At 42.7% G+C, this 21,921-nt stretch overlaps 1 protein-coding gene and 1 long non-coding RNA gene across 2 annotated transcripts in view; one reads left to right on the forward strand and one right to left on the reverse strand.

The window, feature by feature from the left end:
* The first annotated feature begins 1,357 nt into the window (after window positions 1-1,357).
* Window positions 1,358-21,921, forward strand: part of LOC107308518 (retinal guanylyl cyclase 2) — a 39,733-nt gene continuing 19,169 nt past the window's right edge. Inside the window, exons 1-14 of the mRNA XM_015852470.3 lie at window positions 1,358-2,101; window positions 3,670-3,971; window positions 4,361-4,715; window positions 6,583-6,667; window positions 9,678-9,774; window positions 10,505-10,639; window positions 11,276-11,356; window positions 12,520-12,696; window positions 13,649-13,805; window positions 14,952-15,101; window positions 17,198-17,346; window positions 18,997-19,160; window positions 19,489-19,681; window positions 19,803-19,977. Coding sequence (XP_015707956.2) covers window positions 1,363-2,101; window positions 3,670-3,971; window positions 4,361-4,715; window positions 6,583-6,667; window positions 9,678-9,774; window positions 10,505-10,639; window positions 11,276-11,356; window positions 12,520-12,696; window positions 13,649-13,805; window positions 14,952-15,101; window positions 17,198-17,346; window positions 18,997-19,160; window positions 19,489-19,681; window positions 19,803-19,977 — 2,959 coding nt within the window. The 5' untranslated portion in view covers window positions 1,358-1,362. The remainder of the gene's footprint in view (window positions 2,102-3,669; window positions 3,972-4,360; window positions 4,716-6,582; window positions 6,668-9,677; window positions 9,775-10,504; window positions 10,640-11,275; window positions 11,357-12,519; window positions 12,697-13,648; window positions 13,806-14,951; window positions 15,102-17,197; window positions 17,347-18,996; window positions 19,161-19,488; window positions 19,682-19,802; window positions 19,978-21,921) is intronic.
* Window positions 4,739-12,077, reverse strand: LOC146762899 (uncharacterized). The gene is made up of 2 exons (XR_014932178.1): window positions 11,944-12,077; window positions 4,739-6,233 (listed from the first exon to the last, which is right to left on the reverse strand). It is a non-coding gene; the product is annotated as an uncharacterized LOC146762899 (long non-coding RNA).

A 21,921-nucleotide genomic window follows, 5' to 3' on the forward strand; every position in this document is an offset into this window, starting at 1 on the left:
GGGAATTCTCTTCACTGAGGGCTAAAGATCCTGGGATGATGCACCTGAAGTCATGAAACCATGGAGGAGAAGCATGGTCCTGACCAAAGGGGACACAGGAAACTTTTGACACCACAGGGAGCATCCCAGCAAGAAGTGCCCCATGCAAACCACGAGCTGAAGGAGGTAAGCACCCAAGCACATTTACAGGGAAGGCTGACCACAAATTGCCTTCCCCTGGGGCAAGGATCACATCCAAGGAGAGCCATCATCATCAGTAAGGAGGTGCTCTGCTGCTTGGTGGCTCTTTCTGGAGACCTCTCCCCATAAGGGACCTGTGAATGTATTTATAGCACTGCGGTGCTCTGCATTGCATCTCTTGGAGGTTGGGAATCCAGGATAAAAATACTTGTCCAGAAATGAACAGGTAGGTTGGTAAGGGACACGTTACTTTTAGAGCACAAACCTGTTTGGCTCAGCAAATTTTCTAAGCCCTGCGATGACACTGTCAGTGGTTGAGAAACTGTTGTGTGTTTTGGATTTCTGTGCCTGGATGTGAAGGGTAAGGTTTTTACTCCCAACAAACATACAGCCCTGAGTCTTTAACCAAGAGTATTTGATGCCAAGAGTGAACACAAGGCTTTTGCCCTGGCAGTTGTTCAACATTTTTATCTACATCGAATCATGACCTTCCTTTTCCCTTGTTTTGTGATTACCTGTTGATGCCTCTTTCATTCTGCCAAGTTTGAGAGACTCTGGCAAGTGAGACAAGTTCATCCTTGAAAATCTTTTTCAGCAAGTTTTAATATGCATGTATATATACATCTGTAAGTACATGCATATATGGATCAGTACATGTATGCATGTATTTATGTATACATAGGCCCTAGCATGTGTTCAGAACTCTCTGGGATAGGCTGGCTCAGTGCATTTCACATTTGTGTGTTCTTACCTGTGTGTTTATCTGTGTGATTTGGGACTTATGCTTCCAAATGAGAAGGATACCCACGGGCTGTGCTTTCTGCTGCGAGCAGAATCTCTCTTCTCTGGCTCATTTCACAATATACATCAAAACAGTTTAAAACATCTTTATGAAGTGTGCAGTTCAGGACTATGGCAAGTTAAATTGATAATTTCAATGGTTGTCTGTGTGGTACACTGGCCTTTTGGGGTGCATGTCCATGGGTTTACGCAAATTCTTGGCACCTCACACACTTTACCTTGAGAACTGTTGAGTAATTTGGGCTGATTCAGCTGTGTCTACATGCACTGAAGAAATCTGTATGCAGGAAAGCAAATGTAATCTGCTTTTCTTCCAGCAGCTGATATTGCTCTGCGTGGCTTCATGAAGAACTCAGTTTAAGTCTCCCCACTTCTACAGCAATGCCATTCCTCCTACTGTGTTCTAACAGCTTGCTCTGGGGGCTGCCACAGCACACTGAATTGCATCACATCAATAATAGGAATCCAATGAAGACATTTTTCCATGCTGTCTGGTGGGTGCTGTTGGGAATAACCATACTTACCTCCCCAGCACATAGCTTTGTTCTTAAAATCGGACTGCTTGGACCCTGGAACTGTGATCCCTTCTTTTCCAAAGCCTTCCCCCATGCTGCTGCCAGGTTAGCAGTGGAACGAATAAGCAAAGACCCTTCAATAGATCTTGGCCAGAGGCTGGATTACGTGGTCCTGCAAGAAGAGTGTGAGACATCAAGAGCCTTGGTTAGATTCATTGACTTTGGAAAGACTTCCTCAGTTTTCATAGGCCCTTTGAACCCTGGTTTCTGCGAGGAGGCTACATATTTAGTGGAAAACTGGAATAAAGCCATCTTCTCATGGATGTGCATCAACTACAAACTGGATTCTACCACCCACCACCCTGCATTTGCCAGAACCCTGCCTTCTCCAACCCGAGTTTTGTTTACAATAATGAAATATTTTCAGTTGGCTCACGTTGGCATCATTGCTTCCAATCAGGCAGTTTGGATGGACACATCCAACAAGTTAGCGAGCGCACTCAGGAACCAGGGGCTGCCTGTAGGCATTGTTACATCCATGGGTAAGGGAGAAAAAGGCATTGAAGACACTTGGAACAAGATCAAAGAAGTTAGTGGCATTAAAAGTAAGTGCTTTGAGTCTAATTCCTTTTTTTTTCTTAATTATCATGATACTTCTTTCTCCACTGTTATCCAGTGAGCATAGCCTAGCAGAGCTTCAGTTGAAAGAATGCTGGGCATCTTGTACATGGTGGGGATAGAGTAAAATGGTCTTCTATACCATCAAATTTTGGGTACTACTTAATGCAGATGGATATCTGTGCTTGAACCTACCAAGTGTAAAGAGGGGTTTGTAGGAAAGTTTTATATTGTTAGTGGTTTTGACTATGTATTATCAGAAATGTTGTGCTTTGGAAATGCTGTGTCCTTGGTACCAGTGTTCACTGAAGTATCAGAGGTGAAATCCAGTGTTATACACACTATAGCAGTAGGAGAGTCCCTGATAGTTTATAACACCAGTAGCAAAGAATCATCTGTTTTATCTCGAGAAAAGCAAGTAAATTTTTTCCTGGTTCAAAACCCCTTTAGGAAGTCTGTACTGAAGCTCCAGTCCTGGTTGTATACCTTTGCAACCAGCTCTGCAAATCCAGATGATGATGCATTTTAGCTAAGACGTTTCAGCTAAGAAGGGCAGCAAGGTGCTGTCTAACTTGGAGTGTTATCAGAGCTCATATCTGTGCTGGAAACCAAATCCACCTTGGATGAATTAATCTCATCACCTTCACAACACTCTATGTGAGTTAGAGATGATGGATTGCTTTCATAACCATTGGAAGGAACAAGTTTCACTTCAAAGATGATTCATCTGTCCAGTTTAAACTCCCTGCAATAGTATGTGATAAATCTCTGCCTAGACATATCAATCTGTTTCCTGTAATTCAGACACCCATAGGGGAACTGGAGTCTCCTCTTTGGAGATCTCCAAAAGTCCCTCGATGTGGGGCTGCTGGGCATCCTGCTTTGAGTGTCCCTTCGGGGGCAGAGGTTACACCAGATGGACCCAGGGGTGCCTCCAGCCTCAGCCACTCCTGACATCCAACCTAAACCTCCCCTGTCTTAGTTTAAAACCATTCCCCCTTGTCCTATCACTATCCACCCTCATGAAAAGTCATTCCCCCTCCTGTTTATATGCTTCCTGTCATCTTCTGAAGATTAAAATGTAGACTCTGGTATGGTCTATCATGAACCAGTTGTAAAACAAGACAATATCCAACCCAAAAGGCATACAGATGGTGGCAGGATCAATGGATGGAGCCTGGGTGCTGCTAATGACTATGTGCACAATGCCACCTTAAGGCACATAAAGGGAAAGATCCTGTCTCAGTCAGTGAGAGCAGAGGGCCATAATTATACTGCATGTTATCCCATGGCTCACTTCTGTCAGAATTTCTCTGTAGTCATCCTTCTGTATGACTCCAGGAATGGATGATGCTCACAGCCTCCTTTGCTAGATGTTGCAGACCTGCAGAGATCAAACAAGATGAGTGTAATTCCCAGCTTCTTTGGCTCATTATATGGGTAGGGGACCATTAGGATCTGACCAGATACAGACAGCTCTTTCACTGGAGGAAGCTATTTAAATTTGCAAAGCCCAAATGGATTAACAACAATGTCTGTGATCCTTATGTTTCAGTTATCCTTCTGTGCATGCATTCTGTGCTCATTGGAGGGGAGGAACAGGCTGCCTTACTCAAAAAAGCACAGGAAATGGGACTAACGGATGGAAGATACATCTTCATTCCATATGACACTTTACTTTACAGCCTTCCTTACCCAAATAACTCATTCTATGTCCTCGAAAATGACAGAAAGCTCCAGGAAGCTTATGATGCTGTGCTGACCATCACACTGGAGTCTGGAAACAGGACATTTTATGATTCATTCAGGGAAGCTAAAGAAAATGGTGAAATAGCCAGTGAGCTAGAAGATACACAGGTAAATATTCTTTTTCTTGTACTTTCATGGGATATGGCAACAGAAAACATGGGGTAGGCAATAGTTATACAGTTATCAGATCTGCATGGATGTCTACTTCAGAAGGAGATGGTTCATGCCTTGAAAGCATCCATTTCTTTTCCTTTTCTGTAATAGGAGCCAGGTTAACAATACTGAGTGTAGGATTCTTCACTGTAGGTGAAACACTCAACTCCTCTAATATATCCTTCTAGCTATCAGTCTGAGGTTTCATATGTCAGACCTGGAGAACAAAACCAGGTTTCAATCTTTGAGTTTACAGCTGAGGTAATATGACATCTTTTGATGCAAATGTCAAGCCAGAGGTTGACAGCACTATATCCTGACCTTAATTTCTCCTGTAACTTCAGGTTTCTCCACTCTTTGGGACAATCTATGATGCCATTTACTTCATGGCACTGGCAATAAATGGTGCACGGAGGAATGGAGCCTGGGTCTCAGGATCTAATATAACAGAACATACGAGAAACATCAGTTTCCATGGATTTAGCCATTGGGTAGAGACAGACAGCTGTGGGAGGTGGCTGTGCAATTATGTGGTACTGGACACTGATGGTCATGGGAGCCAGCTGTCCCCAACCCACTTGCTGGACATGTCTTCAGAGTCTGTAAAACCCTTAGGCAAGAACATTCACTTTCCAAGAGGAGCCCCACCCAAGAAAGACTGCAGCTGTTGGTTTGATCCAGATGTTCTCTGCTCTGGAGGTAAGAAAGACAAAGCAGTATGGTCACATGGCACATGTCTCTTATTTATTTAATCTTCTCTCTTACGCGGAGTGATTGCCACTGTTTGGAAAGGGAGTTAGCGTCTGGATAGGGAGCTAGGAGATATGGTTTAGGGGTTTTTCTGTAGGTATGGTAAAGGGAGAATGGTTGGACTAGATGATCTTATAGGTCCTTTCTAACCTTGTGATTCTATGATTCTATGATCAATTAAGTCCCCTCAGAGTGAAAAGACTAAAACCAAGTTGCCACTCTTGTGTGCTTGGAAAAGTTTTCCAGATTTAACAGTCAACATCTATCAATTTGACAGCAAGTAATGTATGCCAGAGAGCAATCAATATATGCCAGCGTATCAACCCAGCTCTGTGTCCCCTGTCCTTCTGAGGGACAAGGCATTTGTGTAATGACAGCCTTCTTAGACATTGGAGATGTACTGATCATACAGCTGCTGGCAAACTACAGAAGAGGCAAATGCATTTATCCAGGAGGGACAAATCTTCTCAGAAGGAGTAGTAATGCATTGAAACAGGCTACCCAGGGAAGTCATAGAGTCACTCTTCTTGGAGGTATTCAAGTAATGTGGAGATATGGCACTGAGGGACATGGTTTTGTGGTCATGGTGGGGGTGGGCTGGGGTTAGACTTGATCTTAGTGATCTTTTCGAACCCTAATGATTCTTTGATTCACATATCCCAATCCTTCTGGATCGGAGGCATGTCTATGGCAGCCCCTTTGTCTTCTAAGATAAACACTTCCTTTCAGGCCTGCCTGGTGGGATCTTCCTCAATCTCTTACTCAAGGTGAAACCTCCTGGAGAAAGATGGCCTGGTTTCTATCGCATATTGGTGGAATGAAATTTTGGTCTACACTTGTATACTGTCTGTAAGGTTCAGAAATGGTTGTGTAGCAGCATTCAATTTTTATAGTACCTGTATTTCTTCTCAGAGGGGGGTGCATAGTTCTAGTTGCAGGCTGGAAGATGAAAGCAGAGTGACTTTTGCGCATGATCAGAGACTGGAGCCATGGGCTGAAGCAGAAAGTGAGTCCAAATCTGGCAGGAAAATTATACCAATTTTCATGCAGCTTTCACTGGGAAGCTCTATGTCTCATTGCTCCCAAAGTGGGCTGTGATTTAGATGCAAGAGAGACTTAGAGTCATGAACTTTTTATCAACCCAGACTTCTCCATGCTTGTTTGTGTTGAAGGATCTCTGAACACAGACAGAATACAATAAAAACAAATAGAAGACAGAAGAGGCAAAGACAACAAACACTTCCCACTGGAATTGAGCTCATCTGTTCATGTCAGCTTCCCTCAGCACTCTAGCAAAGCAACTCATGAGTAAACTGTCTCCAGTACTTTCTGTCAATGAGGCCATTGAAGTAGAATTCAGCCTTCTTTCCCTTCTCTCTTCTCTCTGAGAAATCCCAGATGGACTGATGGCTCTCACTGGCAGTCAGTTTGGTACCACATGATAAAGAATTTTCAGTGGTTCAGTTCCTGGAAAGAAAAGGGTCAAATGTTCAAAAGTTATGAACTTTGCAGAAGCTGTCTCTAAAGCTGCCTCTAAAGTATATCTCTTCCTTGTGGGTCTATATTTAATCAGTGAAAAACTGGGGCTCTGGATCTGGTATAGAAAAAAAAGTGCATGTACATATATAACTAAAATAGTTTCATGCAGATAAAATCAACATCTGTATATTCATGAATTAAAAACAAATAAGAACTATTTTCTAACATTCCTCTAGGTGAATACTGGCTTAATGCTGGCAATTTTAATGCTATTCACTAAATCAATAAGATTTTCTAATCCACTGGTACGTATATTTTTTTTCACCTCTTTGCACAGGAATTGAGCCTACAATCATGATTTTGGGTGCAATGCTGGTATTTGCCCTGGTGCTGTGTGCTGTGGGCCTGGCTTATCTTATCAGGTAAGAACAGTAGAACATCTTTGATTCAGTGCCAGTTTTACTTTCTGTGCGAGGCTTACACCAGCACTTTGGAACATGTGTTGCAGGTTTGATTGTGGTCTTTGCTCTCTAGAGGAACATCTCTTCTGTTTATTGCTTGTGGCTTGAACAGAGTGAGCATTGGTTCTATAGTCTCAGAAGGAGCCATTTCACACTTAATCCAGCCCAGATTTCTGTCAGCTGCTAGAAGGATTAACTGGATGATAGCTTTGATGCATCAGAAAGATGACTAACACTTTGGAAGAGAAAAGTATGCCACAGGAAAACAATAGAATATAATGCATACATACAATTAGAATCTGTTTTGAGAGCATCAGGGTGGTGATGCAGTGTGCTGCCATATTAGATGTCTTTTTTCATTCTCCAGATCATTCTTCCCTTCTTTTCTGTCTCTAATATGATTGTGTTTTCTACAAAACACGAGGGCTGATCCTCTGTCCTTTTTTCTCTGTGTTAAAGCAAGGCTCCCTTTAGAGGGCCAGCATGGACTTGGTGGATTTCTCCTTGGCAAGGACTGTGCAGCCTTAAGCCAGTGTAGTCTTCCACTCCGAACCCACCCATGGAGGAATCTGTCTGTCATTGGTGACATCTCCATGGCACAAGACTGAAATTAGAAGGTGTACACTCAGCAGCAATGTGTTCAACAGAGCAAGGCTCCCATATTATCCCATCCAGCCCTGCCTGGCAGATAACTCCCAGACACATTTTCTCTTCACTCCTGAATCATCCCTTCAAACCTATATGATTATAAGGCCACCCAACAAGCACCACCCCAGCAGCTCCACTGTCTATGACGCACAGCTGCTTCTGGTTCCTTGGCCACCAGCCTCTACAATTACACAAATAAAAGGCAATTTTTTCTGCCTACTCTAAATCTAAGCTGTTCCACAAGTACCAGACTGTGCCTGGGAAGGCTTAGTTGTGAGTAAAGATGTATGACCAGCTGCAGAGGGAAATAAAATGTCTAGCATGACTCAGACAGTGATTTATGTCAGAGAAGGGCATGTCTGGGACTAAATTTAAACCACAGCACCAACTGAGTTCATATGGGGGAGCACTGGTCTAAGCTCTGCCAGGGTTCTGCTGCATGACCCTAAATGAGTCACTCTGCTCTCTGTGCTTTGCTGTGGGAAGCAGAGTGCTTTCCTCCATGCTTGGGGGAGAGGATGTGAATGATGGAGCGAGGTTTTCGGGAGGACAGATGAAGGGTACATGAGTGATGAGTTTTTTGTGTGGAGCTGATTTGGGTGGCTTGGAAAAAAGCACTTTGAGAAAGGTGATAATAAACAAGCCAAAGTGATGTAGATGTACGGGTAAACTCTGAACTCCGGAAAGCTGTGCTATTCTAAAGTGTCCAGAGTAATGCATGCAACAATGAGAAAGTAAATCGTTGCAATCTGTGGATATTTTACAAAACCTGTCCTTCCACAATATGGTTAATAATAGGAATCCTACTGCCAAGAGGATCAAATATTCTCTCTGGGAATAGTTTTAGTTGTCTCAGCAGACAATCAAATATTTGCTGGAGCATAGACAGAGTTCTCTGAACCAAGAAGAAAAGTGATAACAGGAGCAATGGGATGCTTTCCTTCCCTTTCTCTTCACCTGCTTGATGAATTTTGTACTGTCTCATAGACGGTATGTTTTGTGCTCAGTGTTAGACCAAGCCTTCATTGAAAGAGTGGGTTAAAAAAAAAGCAACAGTGTGTGACTTCAGCCTCTTTCCTGTGTCCATAAAATGTCCGTGTGGTGGGTATTAGCATCAGATGAATCCCAGTGAAACTCTGGAACGTTCCACATTGGTTTGTGTAAGCCTGTATGAACTAGCCCATGATCATACGGTCCTTGCCAGCATGTCCCTTCTTGCCATGATCTTACCTGCCTTGTCAATTCTAGAGAAGCTGGGCAAGTATAAGATAACACCTGATAATTAGCGTTGAATAATGCCTGGACTTGATAAATAGCATTGAATTTTCTGACTTCTCTGTGGCAATTTTGCAAATCTAGAAGTCTATAAAGGAGCCCAGAGTCATTTCTTGGAAAACAGCAGTGTTTTGGGGAGATGCCAGAAGCACATTTGTCCTGTGCTGCACAGTATGCGATAGGCATCCTGTCTGTCTCAGATCCTGCATGTAGATCTGAATCAGCAGTCTTCTGCTTTATCTAATCACTCATGACGGAGAAGAAAAGTACTGGATCAGCAATACTACTTCCAAGACCTTCACGCTGCATTGTCATGCACAGAAAACTGCTCATCCCTTCCAGCCTTTCCTTCTGTCTGTGTCTTTACCAGACAGATAGGCTGGTCTATTAAAACCTAATATTATCTCATGATGGACAATGAAAAAGAAAATTAAGCAAAACAAAGTATGCATTGCATACACAGCCAGTTTGCAATTGAATTGTAAAATGGCTTGAGTTCCAACTCCCTGCCATAGACTGCTGCCTTCCACAGCTATTCCTTGACATGGGCTCCCCTCTCAGGCAATTCCTTGTTTTAGCATGGAGTGTGTCTGCCTCAGGGCCAAGCACCTTGCAGAAGAGGCCATTAGTGGCAGGTTTTCCACCACTTGTCAGCATATCGTACACTTGTGAGCAGGTTGATTCAAAATGTCTATTTGTGATGATATTCTTTGGGATTATAGCCTTGGTCATCTGTGATTTGGGCAGCCCTTGTTGCTTTAGTGGAAGGATTTCAGCCAAGTCAGGTCATCATGCTCCCACTCATGCCTAGCCCTGTGCCAACATGTTGCATATTCCCAATACTACAGTGAGGCCAGATATCCCTGGAGGCATTGAAAACCAAGTTGGATGGTGCCCTGGGCAGCCTGACTTAGCAGTTGGCAACACTGCTCATGGAGGGGGGTTGGAACTTGATGTTCTTGGAGGTCCTTCCTATCAATCTATGATTCAGTGTTGCAAATGACTTACCTACCTAAAAGTCATAACTGCTGCTCTCCAAATCTCCCAGGCATAGCATCCTGAACAGCCAGTTATTCAGAGGTCCTAACAAGATCATGTTGACACTGGAGGACCTCGTCTTTATCAACCCAGAGATGCATAAAAAGGTAAGTTTGTCCACACATGCAATTTACTTGAGAGCATACTCAAAGATAGGTTTGCTTATAGTACTTTCATACCCATTTCTCTATGCTTCATTTCCCCCTTCACACCATACACTTTCCTATATGCTGAGTGGTTTTGAATTTCAGGCTAGATGCACAAATAAATAAAATCAAAGCTGTTATAATGTAAAATAGTACTCTTGGTTATGTTTATTCTAGTAGCTGGGGCTTATTCTTTGTTCCTAGGGTTGGAAAGTATAGTATTGCTTATATCCACATAGATAAACCACCTTAATACCTAAAACAAAATGTTTGTAACCAAACTGCTTACTGGGAATTGCTCCTGGCTTCTGTTGGCTGGCTTCTTTCAGCTCTGAGTATTGTTTGGGGGATTGCTATTTGGCACAGGCCAGGCCCATGCCAACCATTTGGACTGCTGTGAGACCATCTCACTGCTTAGGTTGATGGCACAGTTACAGGCCTCTTATCTGTGCCAGAGGAGTAATTACCCAGTGACTCACTCAGACTGAAATCTCCCTCCTCACTTCCATCACCTAAAGCACTGCTGCAGTGTTTCCAGTTAATACTTATGAGTATTTTAGAGGTGATATGGAGAGTTTTGGAGTGCAGGAAACCTTACTAGCATGGTGACATGGATGTCCTGGGCAGGGCTGGAGTGGAGGTTTACCTCTAGAGATGTTGACTGTCTTACATCTGCTTTCCTTGCATCCAGAGACTAACGTTGGACAGTCTGACTGATGCAAACAGTGTAACAGCTGAAAGCAGAAGCCAGAAATCCACAATCCGCTCTGGTTCCTTCAAAAGCAATTCTGCCACCCATGAAACCTCCAACGTGGCTTTGTATGAGGTAGGTATAGACACAGTCAACAAACCACTGCTTTGGTTTATTGGGCTGCTTATGTGGGGAAAGTCTTCAGCCACAGTACTGTAGATGCCAGGGTATGGGTGTTGCTGGTGGCCTAAGAGTGTGAAATGTCTTCATGTCTGGAGACATTCAGGGTCAATGTAGATGTGGCTCTGAGCTTCTGCTTGAGCTGTAGATGACCCTATCACTGCAGGGAAGTTAGACCAGATGGCATTTAAATGTCCCCTCCAACTCAAATGATTCTATGGTTCTACAATAAGCTTCTCCTAAGCACAGAGTTACCAATGTGGGTTACCAATGTGTAAGGTGACCTTACCCCAACCCACAAACTGACGTAGTTATGTGTGGTTAAGGTATTCAACAGGCAGCACACAATACACAGTATTGCCAAGTCTCATCTTTGTTGAGATGTCACCCTCTAAAAGCACTGTGAAGAAGCTTCCTTAGAAGACAGAGCCTTTAAGTGGCGACATCTCTAATAAGGACCTTTTTTGCAAGGCACAATCCAAGTATTTTATCCACTTTTAAAGTCAAGAATCTGGAATTCAAACCTAGGTGTCAGTGTTAACTGTTGCTCAGAGACTCGCTCTATCATTCACCCACCTGTATTATGCACAGGGAGACTGGGTATGGCTGAAAAAGTTTGAGACGGGAGCAATTCACCATCTGCGGCAAAGCTCTACCAGCATCCTGAGGAAGGTAAGCACAGGGGCTGCCTTGGGATGTGGAGGGAAGGTTCTTTTGGGGGGGGGGGCTTTGCAATGGCAGGGAGATTTTATTCTCTTTGTCTCCCTTTTATATCTATGGAATCATATTGCATGACTGTCAATAATTCTGGCTTGGTTAAGTCTACTGGAATGGATCGTGTAGGATTGAATCTGACAAACATGATCATGACCAGTGAGTGGCAGTAACCAAACCCCACCCTGGGCTGGGTACTTCAGAGCTGGTGCAGCACTAAGGGTATAAAAAGTTCTTTAAGTAAAATTGTCTGTGAAAGCAGAGTGGTTTGGGGTACATCATCCCTTTCTGTATCAGGGCAGGATAATATAGTGGTAGCTATTTTATATGTTGTTTGTTGACTACCTAACAGTGTACAGATAGATACAGTGGGATTTGCTATGCATTTCCAACTAAAATTCCCTTTAGAAGTTCAGTCTTACAACTTATTGACTAACAAACAAACAAACAAACACACTTGTTTTCCATATTCAAGGCGATTGGCACAAGCTGTTGGCAACTACTGTTAACACAGGAGTGGCGTTATAGTAACACAGCAAATTTACCAGGGCATTTAGCTGTTGTCACCACTGACGAATGACTTCGTGTACTCCAGACACTGCTTTCCAGATCAAACTTGAGCTGAACTCAGTTTTCCCCAGCTAAGTCATTCTGTCCTGGTAAGAGGTCCAGGTTGTCTAAAGAAAAACAAAGTATTGTTCAGCTTACCTTTGCCATCTTCCTTTGTTTGTCTTAGTAGTTAGATTAGGATGAGCAAAGATTTGAATAGACAAAAGCAAGTGGCAAATTGTTTGTGCCAGGAGAGGTTCAGGTTGGATGTTTAAAAAAAATTATGCTATGAAACAGTGGTGATGCATTGGCACAGGCTGCTCAGGGAGGCGGTGGAGTCACCATCCTGGAGGAACTAGGGAACATTGGCACTGAGGGATGTGGTCATTGAGCATGGTGGGGTTGGTTGGGGTTGGACTTGGTGGTCTTAGAGGTCTTTCCAATCTTAATGATTCTGTGATTCTCCCGATGGGAAAAGCTGTTTGGAAGCATAGGAATGGTAAGAGCTCGTAATAATTCTAAGCAGATGTTTGGCTGACTTAGTCTCCTGTGATTCACTTGTCTTGTTTCAGATGAAAGATCTGCGTCATGAAAATGTGAATCTGTTCCTGGGCTTTTTCTCTGACTGTGGCATCTTTGCCATAGTGACAGAGTACTGTTCCCGAGGAAGTCTGGAAGACTTGCTGAGAAATGAAGATATGAAACTGGATTGGATGTTCAAGTCCTCCCTCATGATGGATCTAATTAAAGTAAATCCATTGTTCCTGCTGAAGACTGACCTGCATGTGATTTTTGTATTATCATAGCTATTTAATCCAGGACTATGGGATTCTCAGACTAATGTAAAGCAGGGAAAGCCAATATGAATGTAATCATATTGTATATACTGGCCTTTGATGGAAACTGCTTATTTTGTTACTATATGAGAAGCATGGTTTAGGGTGATAGAATTACATCCACTCAACAGGATGAGAGGTTAAAACTACCCATCAAGCTGGAGCTGATCACCCGAACAATGAATCTGATGACATAAACCTCCTTCCTGAAGTCCCTCTCTTGATGTAAATCAGAAATGCTTCCAGCACAGAACCAAACCATAGAAATCTCTTGTCATAAGATGGCTACATGCACAGTCACTTTGCAGGAGTGCTCGCTCACTTCCAGACACATCCCATGTGTTCATATCCCATTACAGTGAGCTAGGGGCCTTGGGAAGGTGGTTTGCAGATGGTTTACTTCCAGAGCTATTCATGAACAATGTGATCTTCCTCCTTTAAGATCTTGGGTTATGGCATCCAGCTTTCATTGCCTCTGTTGCTTCTCTTGACCTAATAATTGAGTATCACTTGTATCTACCTTCTTAACTTCATCCAAGAGTACAGCTTCTGGGCACAATTATTCCTAAGGCTACAAAGAAGGAGGTAGCTAACTCTTAAAGGTGCTAGTCCTTTCCAGTATGACAGCTAACTCCAATTCTTATTTCTAATCCAGTTCTAAACTTTTTCCATTGTTTCCTGGGCTGATTAAAGCTGGTTATGTGATCTGAATTATTCCAGAGCCTGGTACCTGAACTGACTTTTGCATTTGGCATGAAGTCAGTGCTGCATTTGATGCCCTCCAAGGTGACTGGTTGACTCAGTGGCTCTGAATCCTAATACTACAATCTCAAAGAACTGCCTCAATCTTTCCTATATTTCATAGGGAATTAGGTATCTGCACCACCGAGATTTTGCCCACGGACGTCTGAAGTCTCGTAACTGTGTTGTGGATGGACGGTTCGTGCTGAAGATCACTGACTATGGTTATAATGAGCTCTTAGAAGCCCAGAAATGCCCTTATGTTCAGCCTCCTCCAGAAGGTAGGTGGCGTCAGGGAAGATTTGGGGGAAATATTTGTCTGTTGATTTAGTAGATGTTTGTCCTAGTGCAATTGCAAGCCAGTGGCCATGTGAGGATTGTTATGCTCAATCTCACAACATCCAGGCACCAGGCAGTGCATTGTTGGAGAAAAGGATATGTAAAGCTTTTCAGACTTCCTAAAAGCTCATAGCAGAGATTTTATTGTAAGCAGCGATGGAGCTTAAGCTCATTGTGTTTGGGGAAGATTTGAGTGCATCTCAAAACTGAAATAATCCTGAATTGCTGTGACAAGTGGAATTGGCTCCAGCTATGTCTTTGTAGGGAGATACTGGTGATACTGGAAATAAATCCTCTATATTCCAGTCACCAAAGATTGATCCGTACTTCATACTTCTGTTACTGGAACTGCTTTCATCTGAGAATAATTACTTAAAGTATTTAATCAGCTGTTATTTTATTAAAGAGGAACACCCATAATAAAACATCCAGGCTTTAGCAGCAACGTTTTGTCTGAGTGACGCTTTTTGTACAGAAAAGGAGTTAAAACTTGACACTGGTGAGATGGCTTACATAGAAGTTCAAGTCTGGTGTTATAGAATGTGAATTCTTCATTAGGCAAAAAAAAATATTAAAAGACAGAGTTAAATTTGGAGAATTCACATTGATTGACTGCATGTAAGCTTAGTATTTTTAGCACATCACAAGAAAGAAAAGACCTGATGTGGTAATCAGTGGTGTGTGTTCCATCCCCTCATCAAATGACTGAGCTGAAGGATGCAGTTCAGCACTGGGAGTATCCATGAAATTAACAGCAGTATGGGCCCTGTTTACAGGGTGGACAGTGACAGGACAAGGGGGAATGGTTTTAAATGAAGACAGGGGAGGTTTAGGTTAGAGATTAGGAGAATGTTTTTCACACTCAGGGTAGTGACACACTGGAACAGGTTGCCCAGGGAGGCTGTGGATGATGCCCCATCCCTGGAGGCATTAAAGGCCAGGCTGGATGTGGTTCTGGGCAGCCTGGTCTGGTGGTTGGCGGCCCTGCATATGGCAGGGGGGGTTGAAACTAGATGAGCATTGTGGTCCTTTTCAACCCAGGCCATTCTATGATTCTATAAAGAATCTGATGCTCTTGATTTGTTTAGAGTTGCTCTGGACAGCCCCTGAGTTACTGAGGGACCCAGACATGCGCAGAAAAGGCACGTTCAAAGGAGACATTTACAGCTTTGCAATTATCCTACAAGAAGTTGTTGTTCGGGGCCCACCATACTGCACTTCAGAACTCTCAGCTGAAGGTAAGCAACAGTTTCTGTTCTTTACACAGAGCACTCACAAAAGGTCTGTTCAAGCCCCTTATATTAAATGTTGGTGTGGAAATGATGTCTCAATCTCATGACCATTCTTGTAGGGTGAAAAAAAAAAAGAAGGTTGTTTTTAACAAAATATCCATAACATCCGTTCCATAACGAACATCAAAATGCATGTTTCTGACCTTAGACTCTTTGCGTGACTAATCACTCCTATTAGGGGTGTTGGGACAGTGGGTCACCTCCCCAGATGCTTCAAAGCTGTTCAGCCCTGCTGTAGCACTTCCAATGCCCTTTCACACTTCTGACTTTTCATCAGGGTGTGCAGTGAAATCTGTCAGCAGAATTTTTCATGGCTTGGAAATTCCCTTGCTTCCCATCCATCATTACTTTTCTGTCTGTCATAAGAAGGGTGAGGTTATTGAGCTTTTTGGCTTCTTCCTATTTTGTTCATCTACCAATCTATTTTACCTTGTTTCCACAGTTAAAGAGTTTCTCTCTCCTCATCAGAGATGCATCACAACTCTGATGTCTTATGCTGAAGTCTGCTAGTACCAGAACTAGTATATAGGTGAATTTGTTACGAATTGCTCATGGTGTAACTCTCATTAGTTCAAATCTTGTTGAGAATGCATGGGAAGAACAAATATACTCAATCAGGTTCACATAAGTACTTGGATAGGGAGGGGGTGAGAGCAGTCAAAAAAGAGCCGATTTCAATGAATGCCCATTGTAAACCCATTTTATGTTAGACAGCCAGCAGGTGGGGTACAGCCATCAGTACTGGAATAGGCTCCCCAGGGAGGTGGTTGAATCGCCATCCCTGGTTGTGTTTAAGAGCCGTTTGGATGTGGTACTCAGGGATATGATTTAGTGTAGGGTTTTTAGATTTAGGGTACTGGTTAGGCTGCAGTTGGACTTGATGATCTTCAAGGTCTTTTACAACCTGGGTAATTCTATGATTCAATGATTCTATGATCTGCCAGTTCAGTGCTTGAAAAAATGGCAGTGGCTCTTGCAGCAATACTATGGCAATGGTAACCATGGTACAACCTGCTCTGTAATTCATACCTGGACTGCGATGTGATGGATGATATAAATTGCAGGTGTTCTCCCACCTAGCCCCACTGGGCAACCTCCAGCAGATGCTGAAATGCATTCTAGTTTCCTGACTTGATAAAATGATGAATTCCTACTCATTTCTTCCTAATCCTCAAGGAGCTTTTACTCATGGTGTGAACTTTAAAACTGTCTGAGGAAGGTATTTCCCCTTGGCTGACCCTGGAAATGTTAGGGCCAAGTATCTTGTTTAGTTCATTTGGTGGAGACTGGTGGGATAGGCTAAAGAGCTTTAAAGTAAACTGTCAACACTGAAAAGCTTTGGGTGCTCACAGTAACAGCTGTGGAAATGCAGGGTCCCCACCAGAAGGACTGTGGTTTTCTCTCCAGATAACTGCTCAGCATTCCACCAAATGAAACCTTCAGAAACAATCACAGTTGTTATATTTTAAGCAAGAAGATAGAGGTCTACCTTTCACTTTTTTCAAGGCACGATTAGCTCCCTAAAGGTAACTCTCAGTCTAAATAGAGGAAAGCCAGGCTAAAAAGCAATAACAAAACCCCACTGCTTCTCTGAAAACCTCCTACATACTATTTCCCAGTTAAAGATGAAGTGTCAACGGCTGGTATCCTTCCTGTCTGGGCTTGGCTGTAACCCTCTGCTGTCTTAGAGGACCACAAATCCTGATGGAGAGAGTCAGAGGCAGTTTCATTAAATATAAGCCTGTAGGCTCACACATACCCATCTGTCACACAAGCTTCCCTCATCCAGCCACTTTATTGCTTGTAACCTGGCTCTCCAGGGACAAGAAGGCAATTGAATTGCTTGTCTTGTAAATCCTCCAAGAGACTCCTGACAGAGGAAAGCAGAAATCCCCAGGCTCATTTGACACAGCCATAGAAGCATGAAGAATAATAGTGTCAATGAAAGAATGAGCAAGAAACAGATGAAAACTCTCATGTCTTTCACCCTCACCTAGTGCCTCCATCTCAAATTGTGCTTTGGATTCTTCTCTTTGCCACAGAAATTATAAAGAAGGTGAAGAAACCACCTCCCTTGTGCCGCCCAAACATAGCCCCTGAGATGGCCCCCCTCGTGTGCATCCAGGTAATGAAGCAATGCTGGGTTGAAGCCCCTGAGCGTCGTCCCACTTTTGAGGAGGTATTTCATAAGGTCAGTGTACAGAGAACAAGGTGTGATCCTCTGTTCATACTTAGCAGGGAAGTATTTTCTATAAGTGAGCCCTCAGGAAATGATTGAGAGAACACTAGAGCCCTAGAGGCTTTGCTGTTGGGTTATTTTATAGATTGTGGTGTCTAGATGCTTGTTTTCATCAACTGTGCCATATCTACACCATATTCTGAACTTGGACTCAAGTGGGACTACAACATGGGGTGTAACACAGGAAAGACATGGGCCTAGTGTCTTCACATTTGTGATATGCCTATCCTGATGGTCTCATGGAGATAAAAAAAAAAGCTGTGAATTATGATGTAGCTTTCAGATCAGTATGTTGTTTCATCTTCTGAAGTCTCACAGAAGTACTCTGTATTCTTGGTTACAAGAGTTCCAAAACTGAATCACCTTCAGTGTCAAGGCCTGGAGAAGGAGCAACTGAAAACAGACAGGAAAACCTTGCAAACAAAAAGAAGTTCTTCACATGTTATATATGTGAATTGGACAGCTTCATCAAGGGCTTTTAAACACAAAAATACCATATTAGGTATCAGAAGTCTCTGCATTGCAAACTGGCGGATTTTGGGAGCATATTCTGGGAAAGTATGACTGCACACAAGCCATGTTTGAACATCTTTTCTGGACATCTGTTACTGCCCACTAGCAAAATAAGCCTTTTGTCTGATCCAGTAATGCTGTTCCTATGTTCTTTTAAGATCAAACTAGACAATCCAGTATCCATAATTAGCACCTTCCAATTCTATGAAGCTAAAATTAATTTCACACTCATGTCGCTCCGTACTTGATCCTAATTAAATATCTGAAACCACAGTTGCTCCAAATTGTCTTAGGGCTCATTTTCAGGTCAAGAGGAGCAAGCACAATTCAGTGTGGTGAGGGTGTAACTGCACATACATGCCTGTGTACAAAGGCAATTTAAGACCAGTAAGACAAAAGTTGCCAATGCCCTGGCAACACTGACATCATCACATTCTACAACTACCTGTCTCAGGTGACAAGACATAAAGAGATAGTCTTGAGTTGCACCAGAGGATGTTTAAATTGGAAATAAGGAAAAATTTCTTAATGGAGAGGGTGGTCAGGCATTGGAACAGGATATCCAGGGAGGCTCAGGAAAGCAGTGGAAATACTTTGGAGGTATTCAGGAGTCATATGAACATGGAACTAAGGAATGCGTTTTAGTGGTGGGACTTGGTAGGTCAAGATGATGATAGGACTTGATGACCTTGAAGCTCTCTTCCAATCTAAATTATTCTATGACTCTGATTTTATGATTCTACAGCCTGGTCAGAAAGAATTTATCATGGGACAAATGAGGGTGCAAACCTGCAGCACTGTATGACGCCAAAAAATCTCACATACCTGCTTATCATCCCAAGGGAGGTGGTGCTTCACTTAACCTTCACAGAAAGATTGCAGAGGAGCAACTTTTCCCTAGGCAGCTTCCATATCTAGTGGTACAAATTCATCATCCATTTTGTCTCTTTATTACTGAAGTTTTGCCATTGAGGGGGCTAGTCTTTAGAGTTGTGACTTAAAAATAAAGTGCTTGCTTTTTTTCAGGCTTAGAGGGCATTACAATGATGTAATGAGATAGAGAAGTAACTCTCCACTTTGATTTTCCAGTTCAAAACCATCAACAAAGGCAAAAAGACCAATATAATTGACTCAATGCTCAGAATGCTTGAACAGTATTCAAGCAACTTGGAAGATTTAATCAGGGAGCGGACAGAAGAGCTAGAGATTGAAAAACAGAAGACAGAAAAACTCTTATCACAAATGCTTCCTCCGTAAGTACTGGTACTTTAGATGGCAAAAAGCCCTTGGTGTTACATAGCTAGACTGGACAAAATGATTCTCCCAAATTGAGTGAATTTTCAGGGCAGATCTCCAGTTTTGACAAGAATCTATCAAACAAAGCAAAAAACTTTCATCAGTACTTGTTACAGCAATGTGAACCCATTCTGTTTATTGGAAGATCTTTTAAGTACACTAAGGCAAGAGCTTCTGAACTCTTAGGCTTGCCACAATAAGGGCATTTGCTCTGTCACCTTTCCTTGTGTTATCATTTCATATCAGAATTTTGCCCCGTCACCTTTCTTTGTGTTACAATTTCAGATCAGTAGCAGAAGCCCTCAAGACTGGTGGCACTGTGGAGCCTGAGTATTTTGACCAAGTCACCATCTACTTCAGTGACATTGTGGGCTTCACAACCATTTCAGCCCTCAGTGAACCCATTGAAGTAGTTGACCTCCTGAATGACCTTTATACTCTGTTTGATGCTGTTATTGGAAATCATGATGTTTACAAGGTGAGGTGTACCCAGGCATGAGGACCAAACCATCCCTGAGTCAAATCCTCCTTCAATTTGGTTATACTGCTCTTTCCCATCTTCTATTTCTTTGCCTTTTTGATGCTGTGATATTTGCTAGGTAGAGACCATTGGAGATGCCTACATGGTTGCCTCAGGGCTTCCGAAACGGAATGGAAACAAGCATGCAGCTGAGATAGCCAACATGTCCTTGGACATCCTCAGCTCGGTGGGAACGTTCAAGATGAGACACATGCCAGACATCCCCCTCAGGATTCGAATCGGCTTGCACACAGGTAGGCACCTAAACATCAAAGAGTTCCTGCAATTGTATTTCCAGCATTGAATGCTTTCTCCTTGCTCACCCCAAAGCAAGAGCCCTTAGAAGATGCTTAACAACCTTCCATAGCAACAAGGTAATTAAAATGAAAGTGCAAGTCCAAAGTAGAAAAATGCCTTGGTGTCATTCAGGGGTGAAAATCTGTATTCTGTCACTGTCAGGAGCAACATCAGAAATGTTAGTTCCAAAGGCTGCATTGTTAAGTGTGGATTTTTTATGTGCTTCATGATCTTTACTGGCATGATATGGAGACATCCAAGTCTTTGTAACTGTTGTGAAATGGAAGGAAAAAAGAAAAAAAAAGAAAAAGAAAAAAGAAAAAAAGAAAAATCATTATATAGAACCAGAGAATCATTAAGGTTGGATCATCTGGTCCAACTATCAACCCACCACCAAGATACAAAGTGACTGAAAAGAGTGGGGATGCTTATTTTAGATAGGATGTAACTGGAAGAGCATGATACAGATATTTAAAAAGTTATGCTATAAAGTAAATGTCCTCTAATGCAGAAAACAGAATCTATTCAATGAACTATGATGAACAATGAATTATTTCAGCCTGGAGAAGAGGAGGCTCAGGGGAGACCTTATTGTTCTCTATAACTTCCTGAAGGGAGGTTGTCTCTGAAGATTCATTGTCCTTATTGTTTTCATTGCAATTTGGGGTTCTTAGCTGGCTCTTTACAGGAGCCTAAAGTGTTAAGGAGTGATTTCAGACACACTGTGGGCTTTATACTGTGGGTTTTATAGTATGGTTGGAATCAGATGAGTCTGTGACCCAGAGCAAGAGTCTCTGGAGCAGGAGCATTACATTTTCAACACAAGAAGTGAGGAATACAGCGTGCAACATCTGCTGCTGTGTGCTGGCCAGTTCTGCAGCACTGCTTTCCATGTGTCAGCCAAAAATCTATCCCTAGGTGACTGGGAGGGGGGAGTGTTATTTGTGGGTTTTTTCTTCTTTTTCTGAACTCTGTGTATCTGGAAATAAGTGCTGCTCTGAGGGTGTGAGAAGAGGGAAAGAAGTATTATATTTTTGAAGAAGCAGAAGCTAGATCTTATTTTGCACAAACCTGAACCTCAAGGCTGGGAGTCAGGGGAACAGAAACCTCCCTCTTTGTAAGGGTAGAACAAGTCAGAGACTGCCTCATGAGTCTGAACATACACAAGAACATGGGGCTGGACAGCATGTATCCCAATTCCTGAAGCCATTCTCCATCATACTAGAAGAGTTGTGGCTTTCAGGTGAAGTTCCTGGTGACTAGAAAAAGAAAACATCACTTCCATTTGTAAGAAATGGAGAAAGGAAGACCCGGGAAACTACAGGCTGGTGATACTCACCTGTTTGTCTGGGGAGACCATGGAACAGAACCTCCTGGAAGACATCTTATGGCACATGATTCTGCAATGATCTGGAAATGTCAAATTATTACGGAAGCATAAAATCTGTGCTCCTAGACAAATCAGTCTCTGAATCACTAAGGTGAAAGTGGAGTTTGAATAACCCTAGATCCCATTTCACCTGAGGAAAGAATCATGAAGAAGAAATCACATCATGAAGCATGAAGGCTTGAGGAGAAGAGGACTTGGCCATCGCAGCATTCTGTAAAGGATGGAGAAGGGGTGTGAACACCAGTTTTGTTGACCAACTGCTCTCTAGCTCTGGGAATGTCTGATGGACCATGCGTGTGACCATAAGAGGACAAAAAGACCAGCATTTGATTTCAGTTCCTACCCTGCTTTATTTGCACCCTGGATTCTTGTCTCTCTCATCTCAACTGCCTGTCCAGAAGAACTTAGCTGAATCAGCTGTTCCCATGCTGGCTGTGTCTGGGCTGGGGCTGGATGGCTTGAGAGAGTGAGAAGACAAGCATCTCCTTGGAGGCTTAAGGTCTGTTTATCA

This window comes from Coturnix japonica, chromosome 1 (assembly GCF_054131305.1).
Source record: "Coturnix japonica strain WE chromosome 1, WE-NBRP24, whole genome shotgun sequence".
Classification (NCBI taxonomy): domain Eukaryota; kingdom Metazoa; phylum Chordata; class Aves; order Galliformes; family Phasianidae; genus Coturnix; species Coturnix japonica.